The following is a 20913-nucleotide window of genomic DNA, read 5'->3' as shown; positions in this document are numbered from 1 at the left end:
CTGTCCGACCGTCGTAACTCTTCTCTCCCGAGACCTTTAAGTCGAGCGGGTAAGGCTGAGCCATTACCGCTGCTGTGAAAGGCGTCTGGTGTAGGGTCGATCGGTCGGCCGGGGTGCCGTAGGATACGCACTCCTGAGCTGCGCAACTTCAGCCTGGAGGTTGTAGAGCAATCCTCGGGTCTCGTTGAGCTCGGCGTTCTGGGCGGCTTGGGCTGTATCCCGAGCGCGTCGACGTCGATGTGATCTCGACCCGCTATGCCCGGATGAAGCCTCCTGACTGGCGTCCTGCATGTGCTCGTCTTCTGACCGGCGATTTGGATCTTGGGGTCCCAATCTTTGCCGCATTTCTGGTCGAAGACGGTCAAAAGCTACCGCTCGGGCAACTTCTTCAGGATCCTCCGCTCGGGCGGGAACCTCTTCTTCCTGCTGGGCCTGCGGCGCCTCCATCGCAACAGCACCCCCCGACCCCAACCGCGAACGAGCCGAGCGTCGAGCCCATGAAGTGGGCTGATGCTGCGGCTCTACTTGAGCGGCCGGGTATACTGGAGGGGCGGCGGCTGGAGCCGTGTACGCAGGTGTATATGGCGCGTAACCGACTGTTGGTGTGTAATATACCAGTTGGCCTGGCCAATACCCGTATGGTTGAGGTGGGACCGGGTATGGATACTGACCGGGGTAGATCATTTGTTGCTGATATTGCTGACCGGGCTGCTGATATCCCGGTTGGATGTACTGTACCGGCTGTTGGGCAGCCGGGTATGCATTTGATGGATGCGGGGGTGAGAGATTAAGGTTAAGATCTACCGTTTGACCTTGCTGTTGGGTGGCATGGTGATCGGATGAGCTCGCCGCATCTGCTTGATCATCAGCAAAGTTGTTGCGTGCCCACGGATACATTTTGAGAAAGAAAACGGGTGCTCGTCAAGACGTTGGCTTGTTGCACGGGGTCCCCACAGACGGCGCCAAAATGATACTGCTAATTCTATGTAAGCAATATAAAATAACACGAGACCAATTAGAGCAAGTAAAATCTTTATTGATCACGGTAAAGGCCCTAAGTACAATCTACTTGGTTGCTCTGAGTGCCGACTGAGTGCGGTCGGGATTCTCTAACAACAACCTATCGATCGTCCAAAAGTCCTCTACACTGTAGCTACCGTGGGCATTTATAGCCGCTGTGCCGGGGACAAGATTCCGGGTGCTCGGCATGTCTTCCACGTAGCCACCACGTGTCATCCTCCCGGGTGCCCTGTCTGTCGCCATGAAGAGCCGCCACGCGTCCTTTCGCGTCCTTGTGCCAGCTCTTTCGTCGAAGGGCTACCGCTCGGTGGTCGACACCAGCGTTCGGGCAACTTCCGGCCGTTCCCGACCGGGATCTCTATGAAAAAAGCCCGACCTGCTACCTGCAAGGATCAAAAGAGAAAGACAAAGGCAAGTCGGTCGTGGCGGAGCTTATGTCGGTCGGGATATTCCCTACCATATATAATGGTAGAATCTCAATTAGTTATCCTTTTATATTTTCAGTCAATTAGAATATCAAATGCAGTGATATTTTTACATAATTTTCGTTCCATTTTTAATTGATGATGTAGATATTATTATTGAAATATTTTCGTTCTATTTTTAATTTACTTTTACACTTTTTTAAAATATGCATTTACTATTGATAATGTAGAATATTACTATTGAAATATTTCCCTCCAATTTTTAATTTCCATTCCATTTTTAATTAAAATGCACTGACCTAACCATTTCTTTTTTTTTTTAGTCAATTATGGATCATTTTTTATTTGCAGTCAATTATTAATATTCATTTCCTCTTATAATTTCAGTAAATTAGTAATATTAGATTCATGTTCAGTCAATATTTCTTTTTTATTTTTAGTCAATTAGTCAATTATAATATAAATGCAATGATATTTTTACCTAATATTTTCGTTTCATTTTTAATTTTCATTGACTATTTATAAATAGTTATGCTGTGAAACCGTGTCCACATTGCAAGGTGGACACAATTCTATTTTCACAATTACTGAACTATATATTCATAATTATAAACATTCAAAAAAAAAATATTCATAATTATAAAACTATATATTCATAAATCATAATCTCTGAACTTCATATTCATAATTATTGAACTATATATTCACAATTACAAAACTTTATGTTCATAATTATTGAACTATATGTTCATAATTATAAAATTATATGTTCATAATTTTTGAACTTCATATTCACAATTATTGAATCTCTATATTCATAATTACATAACTATAAGTTCATAATTATGTTCACAACACTATATTCATAATTATAGAACCATATGTTCATAATTTTTTAACTATATATTCATAAGTCTGAACAATTTTGGAACCGTGTCTACCTTGCAAGGTGAACACGGTTCCACAGCATAATTTTTCAGGTCAATAGTACTCAAAAAAAAAAATTAATTAATAATAATAATAAAAAGAGCTTTTAGACTTCTCAATACTTACCCACATTGATGGTCAAACAATTGTGTTTGTAAGAGAAGTAATATATAGAGGAGTTCAAAGGCTCATCTTTTCAAACATTTTCAATATGGGATCAAAATGATCCAACATCATTTACAAAGGGAGTCTGTGGCTCCCTTTTGTCTTCTTATTATTTTTTATTTTAATTTTATTTTGTATATTGTTTTGTTTGTATTATTATTATTATTATTATTATTATTATTATTATTATTATTATTATTATTATTATTATTATTATTATTAGTATTTGATTATTGATAAATTCGCCAAACTTTTAACAAATTTGTCATTTTAACATTTTAACTTTAATCAAAACACCAAAAAAATTATATAATAACTTGGTAATTTTCTCCAAACTGCTAAAAACTAATACAACACATACATTTTGGGTTAATCTTTCATAACCCACCACTAATAATAAATAATAAATAAATAATAAATAAATAAAAACTAAAATAAGAAGACAAAGTTAAGACTTCTTAAATAAGAACATTTTGACCTTTCAATATTTGTCCACATTGATGGGCAAGCAATTATGTTTGTAACAGGATCATTGCTCTCTCTTTTCAAACATTTTTAATGTGTGATCAAAATAATCCCAGATCATTTACAAAGGGAGCCCGTGACTCTTTTTTTTTTTTTTTTTTTAATTTTAATTTTATTTTGTATATAGTTTTGTTTTGTATTCTTATTATTATTATTATTATTATTATTATTATTATTATTATTATTATTATTATTATTATTATTATTATTATTATTGTTGTTGTTATACTAATTTGATTATTTGACAAATTCGTCAAAATTTTAAGAAATTCGTCTGTTTAACATTTTATATTTAATCAAAACACCAAAAATATTATTGAAAGATGGATACGGTTTCACAACACAATTTGCCGGGTCAATAGTACTAAAAAAAAAAAAAAAATTAAGAGTCTTTAAACTTCTCATTTGTAAAAAGCCTTTGGATTTCTCAAATACTTAACCAGATTGATGGGAAAACAATTGTATGGTTATATAGAGGAGATCAAGAGCTCCTATTTTCAAACATTTTCAATGTGGGATCAAAATGATCCCACATCATTTACTAAGGAGAGCCACCTTTGTCTTCTTCTCTCTTTTTTTTTTAATTGTAAATTTATTTTGTATATAGTTTTGTTTGGATTATTATTATTATTATTATTATTATTATTATTATTATTATTATTATTATTATTATTATTATTATTATTATTGTTGTTGTTGTTGTTGTTGTTATTATTATTTTAATTTTATTTTATACTCGAACAATAATATATTTATATTTATTATACCTGAACAATAATATTATCAATTATATTATATTATAGAATATAATATTACCCATTAATAAATTTTATTTAATTTTCATTTGACATTTACTTACCAAATAAGTTTTGAATCTCTATATTCATAATTACACAACTATATGTTCATAATAATGCTCACAACACTATGTTCATAATTATAGAACTATATGTTCATACTTATTGAACAATATATTCATAATTATAATTATTGAACAATATATTCATAATTATGAACAATTTTGGAATCATGTGTACCTTGCAAGGTGGACACAATTCCACAGCATAATTTATCAGGTCAATAGTACTAAAAAAAAAAATCTTTGGACATCTTTGGACTTCTCAATACTTGCCCACATTGATGGGCAAGCAATTATATTTGTAACAGGAGCATTGCTCTTCTTATTTAGAGGAGCTCAAGAGCTCATTCTCTAAACATTTTCAATGTGGGATCAAATGACATTTTCAATGTGGGATCAAATGATCCAACATCATTTACAAAGGGGAGTCCGTGGCACCCTTTTGTCTTCTTATTATTTATTTTAGTTTTAATTTTATTTTGTATATCGTTTTGTTTGGATTACTATTATTATATTATTATTATTATTTTATTTGATTTTATTTGATTATTGATAAATTTGTCAAAATTTTAACAAATTCATCATTTTAACATTTTGTGTTAATCTTTCACAACCCCCATTAATAACAAATAAATACAAACTAAAATAAGAAGACAAAGTTGAGGCTTCTTAAATCTTAAATAAGAACATTTTGACATCTCAATACTTGCCCACATTGATGGGCAAGAACTTATGTTTGTAAGGGGATCATTGCTCCTCTTATATAGAGGAGCTCTCTCTTTTCAAACATTTTCAATGTGGGATAAAAATTATCTCAAAATCATTTACAAAGGGAGCCCGTGACTCCCCTTTGTCTTTTTTTTTTTTTTTTTTTTGTTTGTTTGTTTGTTTTTAATTTTAATTTTGTTTTGTATATAGTTTTGTTTGGATTGTTGTTGTTGTTGTTGTTGTTGTTATTGTAATTTGATTATTTGACAAATTCGTCAAAATTTTAAGAATTCGTCTGTTTAACATTTTATATTTTATCAAAACACAAAAAATATTATTTAATAACTTAACAATTTGCTCGAAACTACTAAAAACTAAAACAACTCATATACATTTTTGGTTAATCTTTCCCAAAACCCCCTAATAAATTAAAAAAAAAAAAAAAAACCATTAAGATAAGTTTTTTAAAATAAGAGTCATTTGACACGTTGGATTTTAATAGGTTGTGAATTTGTGTCCACCTTGCAGTTCTATGTTCATAAATACTTAACAATAAGTTCATTATTATAAAGCTATATATTCACAATCGTTGAACTTCATATTCATAATTATTGAACTCTATATTCATAATTACAAAACTCTATGGTTGTAGTTATTGAATTATATATTCATAATTATACAGATATATATTCATAATTTTTAAACTTCATATTCATAATTAGATAACTATGTGTTTATAATTATGTTCACAACACTATGTTCATAATTTTTGAACTATATATTGATTATTATTAAATTCATAATTATGAACTATTTTTGAACCATGTCTACCTTGCAAGGTGGACACAATTTCACAAAATAATTTGTCGAGTCAATAGTACTATAAAAAGCTTTTGGACTTCTCAATACTTGCCAACATTGATGGGCAAGCAATTGTATGGTTATATAGAGGAGATCAAGAGCTCCTCTTTCCAAACATTTTCAATGTGGGATCAAAATGATCCCACATTATTTACTAAGGGGAGCCACCTTTGTCTTCTTCTTATTATTATTTTTTTAATTTTACTTTTATTTTGTATATAGTTTTGTTTGGATTATTATTATTATTGTTGTTATATTATTATTATTATTATTATTATTATTATTATTATTATTATTATTATTGTTGTTGTTTTTTTGGTAGAGATATTGTTGTTGTTGTTATTGTTATTATTTTAATTTTATTTTATACTTGAACAATAATATTTTTATTATACTTGAACAATAATATTATCAATTATATTATATTATAAAATATAATATAATACCATATATAATATTGCTAATTAATATATTTTATTTAATTTCGATTTGACATTTACTTACCAAATAAATTTTGAATCTCTATATTCATAATTACATAACTATATATTCATAATTATGCTCACAACACAATGTTCATAATTATAGAACTATATGTTCATAATAGTTGAACAATATATTCATAATTGTGAACAATTTTAGAATCGTGTCTACCTTGCAAGGTGGACACAATTCCACAGCATAATTTATCAGGTCAATAGTACTAAAAAAAAAAAAAAAAAAAAAAAAAAACTTTGGATTTCTCAATACTTGCCCACATTGATGGGCAATCAATCAATTATGTTTGAAAAAGGAGCATTGCTCCTCTTATATAGAGGAGCTCAAGAGCTCCTTTTCTAAACATTTTCAATGTGGGATCAAATGATCCAATATCATTTACAAAGGTGAGTCCGTGGCACCCTTTTGTCTTCTTCTTATTTATTTTAGTTTTAATTTTATTTTGTATATCGTTTTGTTTGGATTACTATTATTATTTTTATATTTTTATTATTATTATTTTTTATTTGATTATTGATAAATTCGTCAAAATTTTAACAAATTCGTTATTTTAACATTTTAACTTTAATCAAAACCCCCAAAAAATATATAATAACTCGGTAATTTGCTCCAAATGGCTAAAAACTAATACAACACATACATTTTGTGTTAATCTTTCACAACCCCCATTAATAACAAATAAATACAAACTAAAATAAGAAGACAAAGTTGAGGCTTCTTAAATAAGAACATTTTGACATCTCAATACTTGCCCACATTGATGGGCAAGAACTTATGTTTGTAAGGGGATCATTGCTCCTCTTATATAGAGAAGAAATTCACGATACTTCTTTATCTTTTGAGTTGTTCTGCCGGATCGGTCGCTCAAGATCTTTGGTCTTTACCCGGACCCGATGAAAAAAATGGGATCACTTCCTATGGACTCGTTGAGAATGATTCTGATCTAGTTCATGGCCTATTAGAAGTAGAAGGCGCTCTGGTGGGATCTTCGCAGACAGAAAAACATTGCAGTCAGTTTGATAATGATCGAGTGACATTGCTTCTTCGGCCCGAACCGAGGAATCCCTTAGATATGATGCAAAACGGATCTTGTTCTATCCTTGATCAGATATTTCTCTATGAAAAATACGAATCGGAGTTTGAAGAAGGCGCCCTTGACCCTAACCTTGACCCGCAACAGATAGAGGAGGATTTATTCAATCAGGAGCTCTCTCTTTTCAAACATTTTCAATGTGGGATAAAAATGATCTCAAAATCATTTACAAAGGGAGTCCGTGACTCCCCTGTCTTTTTTTTTTTTTTTTTAATTTTAATTTTATTTTGTATACAGTTTTGTTTGGATTATTATTATTGTTGTTGTTGTTGTTGTTATTGTTATTTGATTATTTGGCAAATTCGTCAGAATTTTAAGAAATTGGTCTGTTTAACATTTTATATTTTATCAAAACACCAAAACAAAACACCAAAAATATTATTTAATAACTTAACAATTTGCTCGAAACTGTTAAAAACTAAAACAACTCAAATACATTTTTGGTTAATCTTTCCCAAACCCCCTAATAAATTAAAAAAAAAAATTAAGAATCCATTAAGATATATTTTTTTAAATAAGAGTCATTTGACACGTTGGGTTTTAATAGGTTGTGGAACCGTATCCACCTTGCAGTTCTATGTTCATAAATACTGAACTATAAGTTCATTATTATATAAAGTTATATATTCATAATCTTCGAACTTCATATTCATAATTATTGAACTCTATATTCATAATTATAGAACTCTATGTTCATAGTTATTGAATTATATGTTAATAATTATAAATATATATATTCATAATTTTTGAACTACATATTCACAATTATTATATTGAATCTCTATATTCATAATTAGAGAACGATGTGTTCATAATTATGTTCACAACACTATGTTCATAATTATAGAACTATATGTTCATAATTTTTGAACTATATATTGATTATTATATTCATAATTATAAACTATTTTTGAACCATGTCTACCTTGCAAGGTGGACACAATTACACAACATAATTTGTCGGGTCAATAGTAGTACTATAAAAAGTCTTTGGACTTCTCAATACTTGCCCACATTGATGGGCAAGTAATTGTATGGTTGTAAGAGGAGCATTGCTCCTCTTATATAGAGGAGATCTAGAGCTCCTCTTTCCAAACATTTTCAATGTGGGATCAAAATGATCGCACATCATTTACTAAGGGGAGCCACCTTTGTCTTCTTTTTTTTTTTTTTTTTTTTTGTTTTTTAATTTTAATTTTATTTTGTATATAGTTTTGTTTGGATTATTATTATTATTATTATTATTATTATTATTATTATTGTTGTTGTTGTTGTTGTTGTTGTTGTTGTTGTTATTGTTGTTGTTGTTGTTGTTGTTGTTGGTGTTGTTGTTATCGTTATTATTTTAATTTTATTTTATACTTGAACAATAATATTATCAATTATATTATTATATTATAGAATATAATACCATATATAATATTACCAATTAATAGATTTTATTTAATTTCCATTTGACATTTACTTACCAAATAAGTTTTACTACAAAAGTTTTGGTGGGGGGGGGGGGGGGGGGGGGAATTTGTTAAGAGGATTTTACTTTTATATATATACTAGTTAGTACACGCGCGTTGCGCGATTATACCAATGCCCAATGTGTTTCTATAAATTAGTGTTCTTTAATTGGTTAAAGTATTCATATAATAATGAGAGAGATGAATATGAAATTAATAAACGATAAAGAAATAGTTTGTGTGCTTATATTTGAATAAAAAGATTAAGAAATTCGAAATAGCTAAATTATAAATAAAGTGAAAACAAAGAAACCACTAACTAAAGCTGACTATCTATCATGAAAAGAGTAATTTTGGCATAGTAAATTAATTTTTCTTAGTGCGCGTTTGTTTAGGCTTGGAATTGTCTTCATCTTCTCCATCTTTAGTAAAATTATTCTTCCTTAATTAACCGGTTAAACCCGAGTACCAGGAAGCTTCTTACCCATCTCAAAATACACTTTTAGCCCTCAACACCAAAACCCCTTATTATCCCATTTGACCCATCCATAGTTGCAAATTTTCCGTTGGATCATCATTCTTTGATAATCAAGTCTCTTACTTCCAAAAAAAAAAAAAAAAAAAAAAAAAAAAAAAAAAAAAAAAAAGCTTCTCAATTCTTCGTTACTCTTCAAATTAAAGACGCACGTTGCGTGGTTAAACCAATGCCCAATGTGTAATTTTAAATGACTGTTTTATAATTGTGAAACATATTCATATAATAATGAGAGAGATAAAAATGTTAAAATCTGTAATAGTATACATTTTACTGTTCAAGGCATAGTAGGGCAATGCAGATGTGATGATTAAATTATAGAAATACTTAAACAGTTCTGGAATTTTACATAGTAAAGATGAACTAATATTGTCCAAATTCCAAGTGATAATTTTTTATTTGATTTCACTTTTTTTTCCCATTGGAATGGTGATTTTCACGCAAATTAGGCACATATATTCATATATATTGTTACTATAAGGATATTCAATAAGAATTAAATAGTAAGTTACTCCATAAAGCCACAAATATCTTACTCAAAAAATATATGTATCTCCCTCTAAACTACTATTTTTTAGATGCGATGTATGAAATTGTTCACATAATAAACCCTTTGGTGTTTTATTTAAAGGCAACATATATATACATACACAAACTAAACCCCACTTTCTTATATACTTATATAAGTTAACAATGCTGCTATGAAGAATCCGATTGAAGAATTGTTGAGTCAATTATTGTTGGACAGCATAGATTTGATAAAATTTGCGGTGATTTGATCTTGGTTACCTAGAAGAGAAAAAAAAAAAAAAAGGTGAGCATTAATTACAGATATCAAAATCACTGGTCATAATAATGCTTAGAGGTTAATAACAAGCATTTTGGCTGATGAAGTGCAGAATTAACTTATTCTAAATTTATATAAGACAATTTTATATAATAATAATAATAATAATAATAATAATAATAATAATTGCCTAAGCATTATTACTTTCTCATCATAAGTAAGCATTTAAAAGGCTATCTTTTCCTAATCATAATTAAAAAACATTAAGAAATTCATCACAATATGACCTGAACCCTTAATCTCCAAAAAGGAATCATGAGTAAACAACATTAAAGACATAGTAACTTGGCCAACAAAATATTCTCAAACTATTAGGAAATGATCCAGAACTAAAAAAAAAAATGCACAAAATCAGCGTTAGTACTTGCAAAAGCATTCATAAAATCATCAAATTTGGTTGCTATCAGTGGCGGACCCAGAAAATTTTGTCAGTGGGGGCGAAACATTAAAATAAAGACGTGAAAAAAATGAAACAAGTACACTTAAAGAAGTATAACCATAAATATTGTTGGATATAGCAAAAAATAAACATATCAAAACTTTATAAAAAGATTCATAACAAAATATGAAACATAATTAATTTGATAAAATAATTCAAATATAAAACGACATTATAATTTACACACCCCACTATTAATATAAAAGAAAGTCATATATATACCAAAATTTAAGTGTGTTTTTTTTTTTTTTTTTGAGAACAATAAATAAGCCACAAATCCGCCAGCTTTCAAGGATTCACACAAAATTTAAGCTGTGTTGACAGAAAGATTCAAACCCAGCCCATTTTAAGATACAAACGCACATCTTACCATCTCATCTAAAACGAATTTTGTTTACATTATCTGTTTCCTTATTCTTATACTAATCATGTAATTATATATACCTATATATATATATATATACCTATATATATATATATATATATATATATATATATATATATATATATATTTATATAGGCTATATAGGGGGTGGGGGTGAGTGGGGGCAGGTGCCCCCACTGCCCCCACTATAGGTCCGCCTATGGTTGCTATACTTGCAAAATTAAAGCTGGAAACTTAAACAGCAGAATCAATGAATTAATGGAAATACTTCTAATAATCTAACAAATAAATATAAGGAGTTCCCCACGACGATAAGCCGCAAAGATTCCACATAAAAACAATGAACGAAGACACCTTAAAAATAACTAAGAAATTAACTCTTAGAAAACAATGCTTAAAAATAAATTAATCTAGCCTTAATAGGAAGGTACCATATGTTTCACAGGAAGCAAGCAAGCTAAGCACAAGGAATCTGTGAACAACTTAATCTAGCCTTCATAAGAAGTAAGCACAAGCAATCTGTCAACAACATAAATGATCTTTCATCCATTTTCCACAAATCAATTAGTAGTCATATTCACCGTGAGTGATTGAATTAACAACAGTATGCACAATCAATGGACCAAACATGTTCATGAAATTGAAGGATATGAACCAAATTTCATGAAGAACAATCAAGATATCAAAATGAATTTTACCCAACATACTTAACATTACAGTGTCTGAGTTCAGAGTTCAGACTCATGCCAGTTATGTTACTGCAACAAAGATTATAGGTATAGAACACATTTTGTGGAAGAAAAAAAAAACAATTGGAAAAGGAAGTTTATAAATTTAAAAGATAATGAGCATAAGATAAACCAGTTATATAAAGCCCACTTTGTAATTAATCCAATTCATCAGCTTGTTTTGCCAAGGGCAGTAGTAGTTATGCAAATTTAGTTAATTCCTGCTATGGATCTGAATCAATTAGGCCATAATACTACTGTATTACCAAAAGGGAGGGGGGAGGGGGGAGGGGGAAGGGGGGAAATTCGATCATAAACATCAAACATGATGAAATGTTCAACCGGCTCAAACCATGCCAATAAGATCAATAGATTGCTCCCGTTGAGAGTTTCAATATTAAGTTTGCCTTCTTTATATAAAGAAAATTCATCAAATGAGAACAGTAACTTAGCATCTAGCATCTAAAAATCTATAGAAGTTTGGTCACAGTTTTTAAACTGATTTAAGTTAGAGCAATTCTTTTCAGAGGCAAACAAGTAAAAAAAAAAAAATGCACTTCTAGGAGCAGGGCCATACCAGACGCAAAGAGACCAAATCTGCTTTCCTTTCGCTTTCACTTTTGTTCTCCTCACCAGGTAGTCGCGGACGGCTGTGCTTCTCTAATTCTCCTACCAAGTAGTCGCGGACGGCTGTGCTTCTCCGAGCTTCTCCGAACTGCGGACGGCTGTGCTTCTCTGATTCTCCTCACCAAGTAGCCGCGGACGGCTATGCTTCTTCGAGCTTCTCCGAACTGCTGCCCTAATTCCGTTGGATTCTCCTTAATCGCGGTCTGATGTACTTCTCGTAATTGCCATTCAATTTCACAAAAATTTCAAATTTGCCACCGCACAATTTCCTTTGACAGAGCTGTTAAATTTAACGGTGTAGGTTTGGTAAAGTTAAGAAGAATGAGGTTAAATTAGGATTTTAAATTGACATTGTACAATTAGAAAAGGGCAAAGTACAATTTTGTTGAGCATGTGTTGTACCGACATTTTTTTTTTGTTCCCGTTAAGGGTCTAACAATATTCGCTCTTATTAAAATTGTAGATATATAGATATATATAGATATATAGATATATAGATAGATATAGATAGTATAGATGTACAAAGGGAAGTTAAAATTCCAGGATTTTGTTATTTTATATAGTAAAGATAAAGATGTACAAAGGGAATTGTATTACACAATTTTAAAATTTTAGAATAGAATTTTTACCAGAACTATTGTACGAATGAGAAAGTATAAATCAATATATTTTATTGGGAAGAGAGATATTTTAGGAATTGTGCAGAAAATTAAAATTCCAGAATTTTGTTATTATATACAGTATAGATAGTATAGATGTACAAAGGGAATTGTATTACACTATTTTAAAATTTTAGAATAGAATTTTTACCCAGAATTATTGTACGAATGGGAAAGTAGAAATCAATATATTTAATTGGGAAGAGAGATTTTTTAGGAATTGGGCGGGAAGTTAAAATTTCAGGATTTTGTTTTTATATATAGTATAGATATAGATAGATAGATTTGTAATAATTGATTATTTTTAAGTCATTTTAATTTATTATCGCTATAAGTAGTTTTTATTAATATTGTTAATTTTTAGGGTTGTTTTTGTTATTAAATTAATTTTGTTATTAAAATTGGTCAGTCCAATAAATTCTTAACTCAATTTAATAATAATTATAATTTTAGTAGTACATGTTCGGTAAGAGTTTAATAAATATAGATTAGTTATATATGGTCTCTAATAAGTTTTATTATTATTATTATTATTATTATTATTATTATTATTATTAGTTAATAAAATAGTAGCAGCCAACATTTGGAGTCCAAATAAATTTCTTCCTCCGCCAATCGACGTACGAGAGACTGAGAGAGTCGTTCTTGCGCAAATCAGAACCAGTATTATCATCAACGCGTCTGATTCTTGGGGAGATCCGATGGTTCAGCACAAGACTTTGACGGAAGCCATGGGTGTATATAATTAAGGGAGGCCGAGGTTCATCATCATCCTCAGTTTTGCCCCGCACTAATTCCGGTGGCAGCGATTTTCGGATTTAGCAAGTCGACGCCAATCATTTGGTGGTGGACAAGCTCTTGGCTGGCGCGGAGGATTGTACTTCGGCAGCTCTAGTTCGTAGAATTTTCGTTGGCAGCAGCGAATTGTTCCGGTTCGGCAGCTTCGTTGGGAGCGTGCGGGATAATTACTTTCCAGGTTTCACTTGCAGTGTCCACATAGTAATTCTAGTTCAATTTCTTTCTTTTCTTTAATTCATTTATTCACAAAGCTTTGTTGTTTCTTTTATTTTTCATGAGCTCTGAGTTTTGATGCCATCAATTTCCAATTCACCAGCACTGTTGCAATTCTTATTTTACATTACTTTTTAGCTTTGCCTTAATTGTCAATTTTTATGCATTGTTTTACTGGTTTTGTTTTGCTTCTCTTCCATTCACAGTGATCTCTGTTTCAATTCTTTAATTCCCTATTTCTAAGTTTGGTTACTGTTCTTTTTAAGTAATTGTTAGGAGGTGCTTATGAATTAATGTTAGCTTACGAATAAAGTCTGAGAACTTGGTTAAACTCAATTTTAATTTTAATAATGCTTTGCTAATTAGTTTGTTCTATGAACATAATGATTTAACTTGAAGTATTTTGCAATAGTTTGAGTTAACGTTGCCAACGAATTAAGTTTTTATCTTTTGATTTTATACTAAGCTCAATATTGTTGAAATCTGGCCAATTTTAGCATAGGTTAATCTATTGAATTAATTAATCGAGGTAATCTGACCTTATTCCCTAGCTGTTTCGTTTCGTGGTTAATTTATTAATTTTTTTCATGCCTTTATTGTCGATTGCATTTTCATTCAGTTTGATCCATGTTGATTGTCGTTTAATTTAATCTGTTTGTTATTCTGCTTTCTGGTTTAATTTTGTTGCTTAACTTCCTGAGTTTAATTTTCGTTATCTTGGGCATTTGATCCTAGTACCTTAAATCATCCAGTTTTACTGCAATTAAAATGTTATGTTAAAGTCTCTCTTCCCACTCTTTTAAGTAATTAAATTGAGTAATTAAATTGCATCGTATCTTCCCACTCTTTTAAGTAATTAAATTGCATCTTACATTTCCCTGTGGGATCGACCCTTGCCTTTGCACACTATTACTATAGCGATTCGTGCACTTGCGAGGACATTTAAAATTGTCTTATCAGACCGCCTAGCCCGTAGGCCAGGGGCGGGGTGGCCTGGGCCAACAAAACCTAGGCCCACCAAAGAGCGCGCTTTTTGGCCCGCCCCGCCAGCCCGTATTGACAAGCTCTATTCATCAGCAACAGTGTCGCACCCATCGTCATATTGGTTACACCCATCGTCCCAGATGACCAAACTCCAGTTATCACTCGTCAGCAGGTACTAGCGTCGTAGCACTCGTGCCTCCGTCGCGTTCCAGTCGCACTTGTGCCAGTGGTTTAATGGTTTTTTACTACAATACTTCATATTTGGTCATTCTTGCAACTCCAATCATTTCTTGCATATATGATTATTAAAATTATACTAATTTGACACTTTGCTGGGTAGACCGAAGCAATGACTCCCCCATAGGGTTGGATAAGCCGAACCCTTATCAAGGTGCTTACGGCTTGACCAATCATTATTGTGTGGACTGTGGTCCACACAACTGTGAAGCCTATTTTCGAGGCCTTTAAAAAGGCTTCAAGCATGGCCAGGCCAGCCTATTGTAGGCTCAGGCTTGGGCCTAAACAAAAGCCTACTTACACACTCTGGCCTTTAGGTTCCCATAATAGGCCCACGCCTAATTTTCCAAGGCCTAGCTTAGCCTGGCCTATTTCCACCCTAGCTGTTCCCACTATTTCCCTTGTAGATGGGGAAGGGGGTAACGGGCCCCATCCCTATGTGTATTCTTGAAGTACAGAAGTTTGATTTAATGTTCTTCAGTTCTTCATCTTATTTCTTTCTTCCATTTTTCAATTGGTACTTGATCAATGATCTATTAATCTTATGAAGCTGTAAAGTACCAATCCCATGTAATTGCAGTACTTTTTCTTTAATCTATAGTTGATTCAGGATTCTGCATTTCTAGCTAGGGGCTTTATGATATCTGATTATTGCAGAGACTAGAGAATACAAATGGAGTGGTTGCTGATTGTTGTTTCATTGACTGTAATATGGGTGGCTTCTCTTTGCAAAGTTCTCCATGAATCTCTGTCTGGCTCCAAGGCTACATTTTTAGATGATGGTAAGAAGGCAGCCCTTCTAAAGCTTAACCTTAGTTTTGATTCCGTAGTGCAACATTTCAAAAATTCCCTCATCTCCGTTTATGTGTATATTCATATGGTATGATGTATTCTTTTGGAAACTTGTATGTGTGTGAATTTATAAGAGATCCATTATGATCCTCTTTTTTTTTCTTTTTTTTTTTTGGATTTCTGTTAATTATTCAGGTGGAGTTTCTCTGAAGAGAAATGTTTTGTTGGTTATTGCCCATCCTGATGATGAATCTATGTAAGGTTGAAAACAGAAGTTTGTTCTTTATCTTGAGATGATGTTATGCTCCTTCCTTCAGAGATTTAAGTGAGATAAATACTTTTCTTACCTGAGATCATCTCATTAGATAAATAATTATCCCAGCTGAGAACATCAAAAAATGTATTCAGTATAGAACATCCCACTTTTTGAGTGGCCAGAAATGGCCATTACATTCTGACTTATCTGAAGTTACAGCTTTTTTGTTTGTGGTTAGTTGGGCAAGTGACTTTTTTACTAAGTTCATGGATATAATTTCTCTTGTTCAATTATATAATGTGACCCAATAAATTTTAGTTATAATCTGTAACTTTGCAGGTTCTTTGCTCCAACCATCAATTACCTAACTTCAAAGGGGCACAACGTACACATATTATGCATGTCAACCGGTAAGATACTGTCAAAAGTTCATAATCTTTGTTATCTATACTATTGTTAAAAGAACTAAACAGAGAGCCTGCAATTGGGGATTCAACAATATTTTTTGTCACCTGGCATGTTTATATGGTGATTTGGTTAAAGTTACACAAGTGTTATTGGTTTTACTGGGATTCAAATATATTACCATTGGCATCTTACAGGTGGTTTTTTATTTTCAATTCTTAGTATTTTTTGCCTGTTTTAAAATGCTTTCAACTTCAGCTCTTCACATGCTTGTTACAAGAAATATCGCAGCTCTATATAAATCTAAAAATAGTCTTAGCATTTGATGTGCAACTAGATGTTCCTAGTGAGCATTCGTGCCATTATGCACATCGATTAGGTTCTTAATCATTTACCTTATACAGAAATGCCAGTTGTATGTTTTATTTTCCTTCCAAAAGGGTTTACATGAAACTGATGCGTGTGTTATCTTATTTATTTTGTTAATTACTGGATAGCAATTTGGTTTTTTTGAATTGCGTGCTTCTTTGGCACATAAGATATATGAATTAAAGCAGTTTGAATTCAGAATGCTATTCCTTGAATCCTTGTAACTTCTTCCATATGCTCCTACTTGTGGTGCAGTATTTTTTGGAATTTAAGTAGTTATGTTCAATTTGATAAAACGGAGGAATAATGTTCATTTTTTTTTATACTTTGAAGAAATCATCACATATTCCTCCTATTTCTCACAAAAGGTATTCACCCTCTTATAATAGAAGTTAAAGAGGCTAATTGTCTTAGGTTAGAGGGTCATTCGATTGACTTGTACTAATGAGAATTTGACTCCAGGAGAAAATGAAAATAATAATAATAATAATAATAATAATAATAATAATAATAATAATAATAATAAAAAAAAAAAAATTTAATGTCTACGTGTAGGTAATGCAGATGGCATGGGGGATACTAGAAAACAAGAGCTCTACCTGGCTGCTGCAACCCTTAAGGTAATATGAAATCTGATAAGCATTCTTGCTTGTGCATTGAGCCTTTATTTTTATTTTTATTTTTTTATTTTTTATTTTTTAAACAAAACTTTATTAAGCAAAGGAATAAAAATGTCTTACAACTGATGATCCAAAAGTGACCATAACACATACTCAGCCCTTGAGATTGGGTACTAATATAAAGAAACTAAAATAAAGGATGGACTCAAGCCCTAACAGGCCAGGCCTAAAGAATGAAAGAATAAAATAATGGACCCAAGCCCAACTAATAAGCAAAATCAAAGGAATAATAAATGAAGAAAAATAAATAAATAATAGGGGTGCTGAAATGGAGGCGCAGAATGCCCCTATCGGCGTCGCACCAATTTTCGCAAAAACCAGCAGCGTAACGGCTGTTTCTAGGAGAATAGCTGAACGTGCGTGCCACCTTGTACTAGTGCGCCACCATGCCGCACCACCACAAAGTTGCAATGCCGCGACTCTGCGCCACAATGCAACGATGCAACAGTGCCAACATGGCCGCAACGCTTCACGCCCACGTCTCGTCAAACTAAATCTATTGGCTGGCCACAAACCTCCAAGAATGCTAGCCCATTTTGTAAGATATCCGGCAGCTTAACCTGCTGCAAGGCTGTCAAAGAACCCAAAGATCTCTTGACCGGAGAACCCAAAGATCTTTCGGTTTTCTTAGGAGAAACCAGCTCCGAAAAGGACGGAGAACCACGTTGAGAGAACCGAGATATTGACAAAACTGGCAGTATACCTTCTTTGTCATTGTTGTGAACACTCTCACAATGGGTAGATTTGCGTTTGCCTATGGTAGTTTTGGGGTGAAAAGAAAAATGATTTAGCATTGGTGTTGATGACGAAAGACATTTTTAAAAAATGTAAAATTGATTATTAATTATACACTCTAGCTTACAGGCAAAATCTGGTAAAAGGGGTTTAATTGCATGATTTTATTGAGTTCGAGTATGTGATTGGAGGTTTTTGAAGTTTGATGGCTAATTGCTGTTTTGACAATAGTTGGAGGGCTTATTTGACCCTTATCCCCTTTCTAAAAAAATCTTCAGACTTATTTTGTTTAGTGCTTGTACCTCTACTGTTTTTTTTTTTTTTTTTTTTAAACTATAATCAAGTTCTGGTTATTATTGATCTGTTCTGAATTAATTCAGGTTTCTCCACAGCAAGTAAATATCTTGGATCATCCAGATTTGCAGGTTTGTTTCAGAAAAATCTGCAACTTCTTAGCATCTTCTCTGAATCATCCTCATTCCTCAGAATTGTATGCTGTTATGTCTAGGATGGTTTTGGCAAAATTTGGAACAGTGATTTGTTGGCTGGAATTGTAAAGGAGGAAGTAGACAGACATTCTATTGATGTAGTAAGTAATTTCCAAACCCAGTCTGCCATTGGCCTTTAGATACAAACACAAAGTTGGTGGTTAACTACATATCAGCCGGTTTTCTATCTGCAAAATGTAGTTTTTTATTTTATATTTGTAATGTTCACAAATGGAAAATTGAAGATGAGCTTAATACATATCGAAAAGAATTACTTGGGTATAACTTATACCATGGCTGGCAAAACTGGTCTTGACGGGTAAAACTTATACCATGGCTGGCAATTCTGTTGTTGACTTTGATTCTTGGCTTAAAAGTTGATGGCAACTATCATTACTATTTTAAGTGCTGCTACAGTTTTATTTATTTATTTTCAAAGTATTGCATATTTGCATTATCTCCAATGACACATTTTTATCTCACTGTTTTCATGCATTTCCTCTTTTTGTTTATGGAGTAGTTATTTTGTATAGTTTTCTTTTGATTACAGGTCATTAGTTTCGACAATTATGGTGTTTCTGGCCATTGTAATCATTGTGATGTGCATCGAGGTGTGCGGTGAGTTGACCTTAAGTTGTTAAATCAAGGAATGTTCCTTTAAGACATTCTTGTTACTGCTTATAGTACCATGGCAAGTTTTATAATCATTGTGATGTGCATCTAGGTGTGCGGTGAGTTGACCTTAAGTTGTTAAATCAAGGAATGTTCCTTTAAGACATTCTTGTTACTGCTTATAGTACCATGGCAAGTTTTATTCTAACTGCACAAGTTCTTTTCTTTTCTGGCTTTGTATATGTCAGAAAAGTGTTGCAGGATGCTTCACACAAAAATGTTGAAGCATGGGAGCTTGTAAGTCCTCTACTTCTTCAAGCACTAATTGTTGTTTTCATGTCTGATGAATTTGATTGGCAATTCATATCAGGAGGTGCAATGATGGTCCTATTATTTTGCACTTCTCATTGCTATACATTACTGATTCTATATTATGATTTTCAGGTCAGCACTAATATATTGCGCAAATACATTGGACCAGTTGATATCTGGTTGTCTATCTTATATGCAAAGCTCCATCCAAACAGACAATTGCATTTCTTGATAAATGAACGTCCTCGCAAAAGCTATGCTGCAATGGCCCAACACCGGAGTCAATGGGTTTGGTACGTAAGCCTTTATTCTTTATTCCAATTGGTGTCAACGTGCAGATGTGTTATCCTCCAGAAAACACTTCTTCTTCTTCTTCTTCTTCTTCCTAAGGGGAAGGGGAATCCAATAGAAAAATGAAAAGGATAGTGTTGTCTCTTGCAGGTTTCGTAAGCTTTTTGTATCCTTCTCCAGCTATACCTTTGTGAACTCTCTAAAGAAGATCAACAACTAAGCGATGCCCAGAAACGTATTCATGAAGAGGTATGTTTCTTAAGACTGATTTCTCTGGTGTATCATGCCATATATTGTGTACATTCATGAAGATGGAAAGGTCGCACTGCACTCACTCCCTTTGAAGAGATTTGCTACCTTAATTTGTGCAAAACACAAAATGAATTGTTCTGAACAACAGATCGAATTCAGTACACTCAAATGTGTGGGATCTTCAAAATGTTGTATTAACATCACAGGAAAAACAAAAACAAAAGAGAATCCCTTGTATCATCATCAAGTCTGTGACTCCATTCGTCTGGAAGCTGAACAATGGGATCAAAACAGTGCATTATGGGGGCGGTGGGTTCCCAATAAGGTTGAAATTCGGGCTAAAGTTGCTCCTAATGTTTAGCAGGGCGTTTGAAGCAGTGGAAGTATTGGAATATACAGGCAGGCTTAATGCTGGTGCTGATGATGAGTGTGAAGGGGGGCATTTGCCACTGCCACTGCCACTGCAAATGCAAATCTGTTGTTCACTATCTATCTATCTCTTTGTGTTTGGTGCAGCAAGCATTGAAAGCTCCGCCTGAAGAGATAGATGCTGGCATTGCTGGGAACTATATAACAATTTTAATTTTGAATGGATCTTACAACATTTATAAATATAATCATGTGAACTACACTTAACCCAAGTATAAAAAAAAAAAAAAATGCTGTCATAATATTTGTATTACATGTTTGTCATATTCTATTAGGATGACTACTTTTAGATTATAAACACTAAT

At 32.5% G+C, this 20913-nt stretch overlaps 1 protein-coding gene across 6 annotated transcripts in view; it reads left to right on the top strand.

Moving 5' to 3' along the window:
- The window catches only part of LOC109191435 (probable N-acetylglucosaminyl-phosphatidylinositol de-N-acetylase), a 31094-nt gene extending 10279 nt beyond the window's left edge, over positions 1-20815 (top strand). For 2 of the 6 annotated variants that reach the window (XM_019342100.1, XM_019342101.1), the window contains 11 exons: positions 15645-15769; positions 15975-16035; positions 16375-16445; positions 17365-17429; positions 18605-18649; positions 18733-18813; positions 19263-19330; positions 19573-19621; positions 19769-19929; positions 20078-20176; positions 20328-20450. In XM_019342100.1, the coding sequence (XP_019197645.1) occupies positions 15661-15769; positions 15975-16035; positions 16375-16445; positions 17365-17429; positions 18605-18649; positions 18733-18813; positions 19263-19330; positions 19573-19621; positions 19769-19929; positions 20078-20147 (780 nt within the window). In that variant the 5' untranslated portion in view covers positions 15645-15660 and the 3' untranslated portion in view covers positions 20148-20176; positions 20328-20450. Of the gene's footprint in view, positions 1-13389; positions 13732-15644; positions 15770-15974; positions 16036-16374; positions 16446-17364; positions 17430-18604; positions 18650-18732; positions 18814-19262; positions 19331-19572; positions 19622-19768; positions 19930-20077; positions 20177-20327; positions 20477-20540 lie in introns of those variants that run through there. The other 4 variants (XM_019342103.1, XM_019342102.1, XM_019342104.1 and 1 more) reach the window with 4 other exon arrangements.
- The last annotated feature ends 98 nt before the right edge of the window (positions 20816-20913 follow it).

Source organism: Ipomoea nil, unplaced genomic scaffold (assembly GCF_001879475.1).
Source record: "Ipomoea nil cultivar Tokyo-kokei standard unplaced genomic scaffold, Asagao_1.1 scaffold1622, whole genome shotgun sequence".
NCBI lineage: Eukaryota > Viridiplantae > Streptophyta > Magnoliopsida > Solanales > Convolvulaceae > Ipomoea > Ipomoea nil.
Note: the sequence above shows the minus strand (reverse complement) of the source record. Positions and strands in the feature narration are given on the sequence as shown.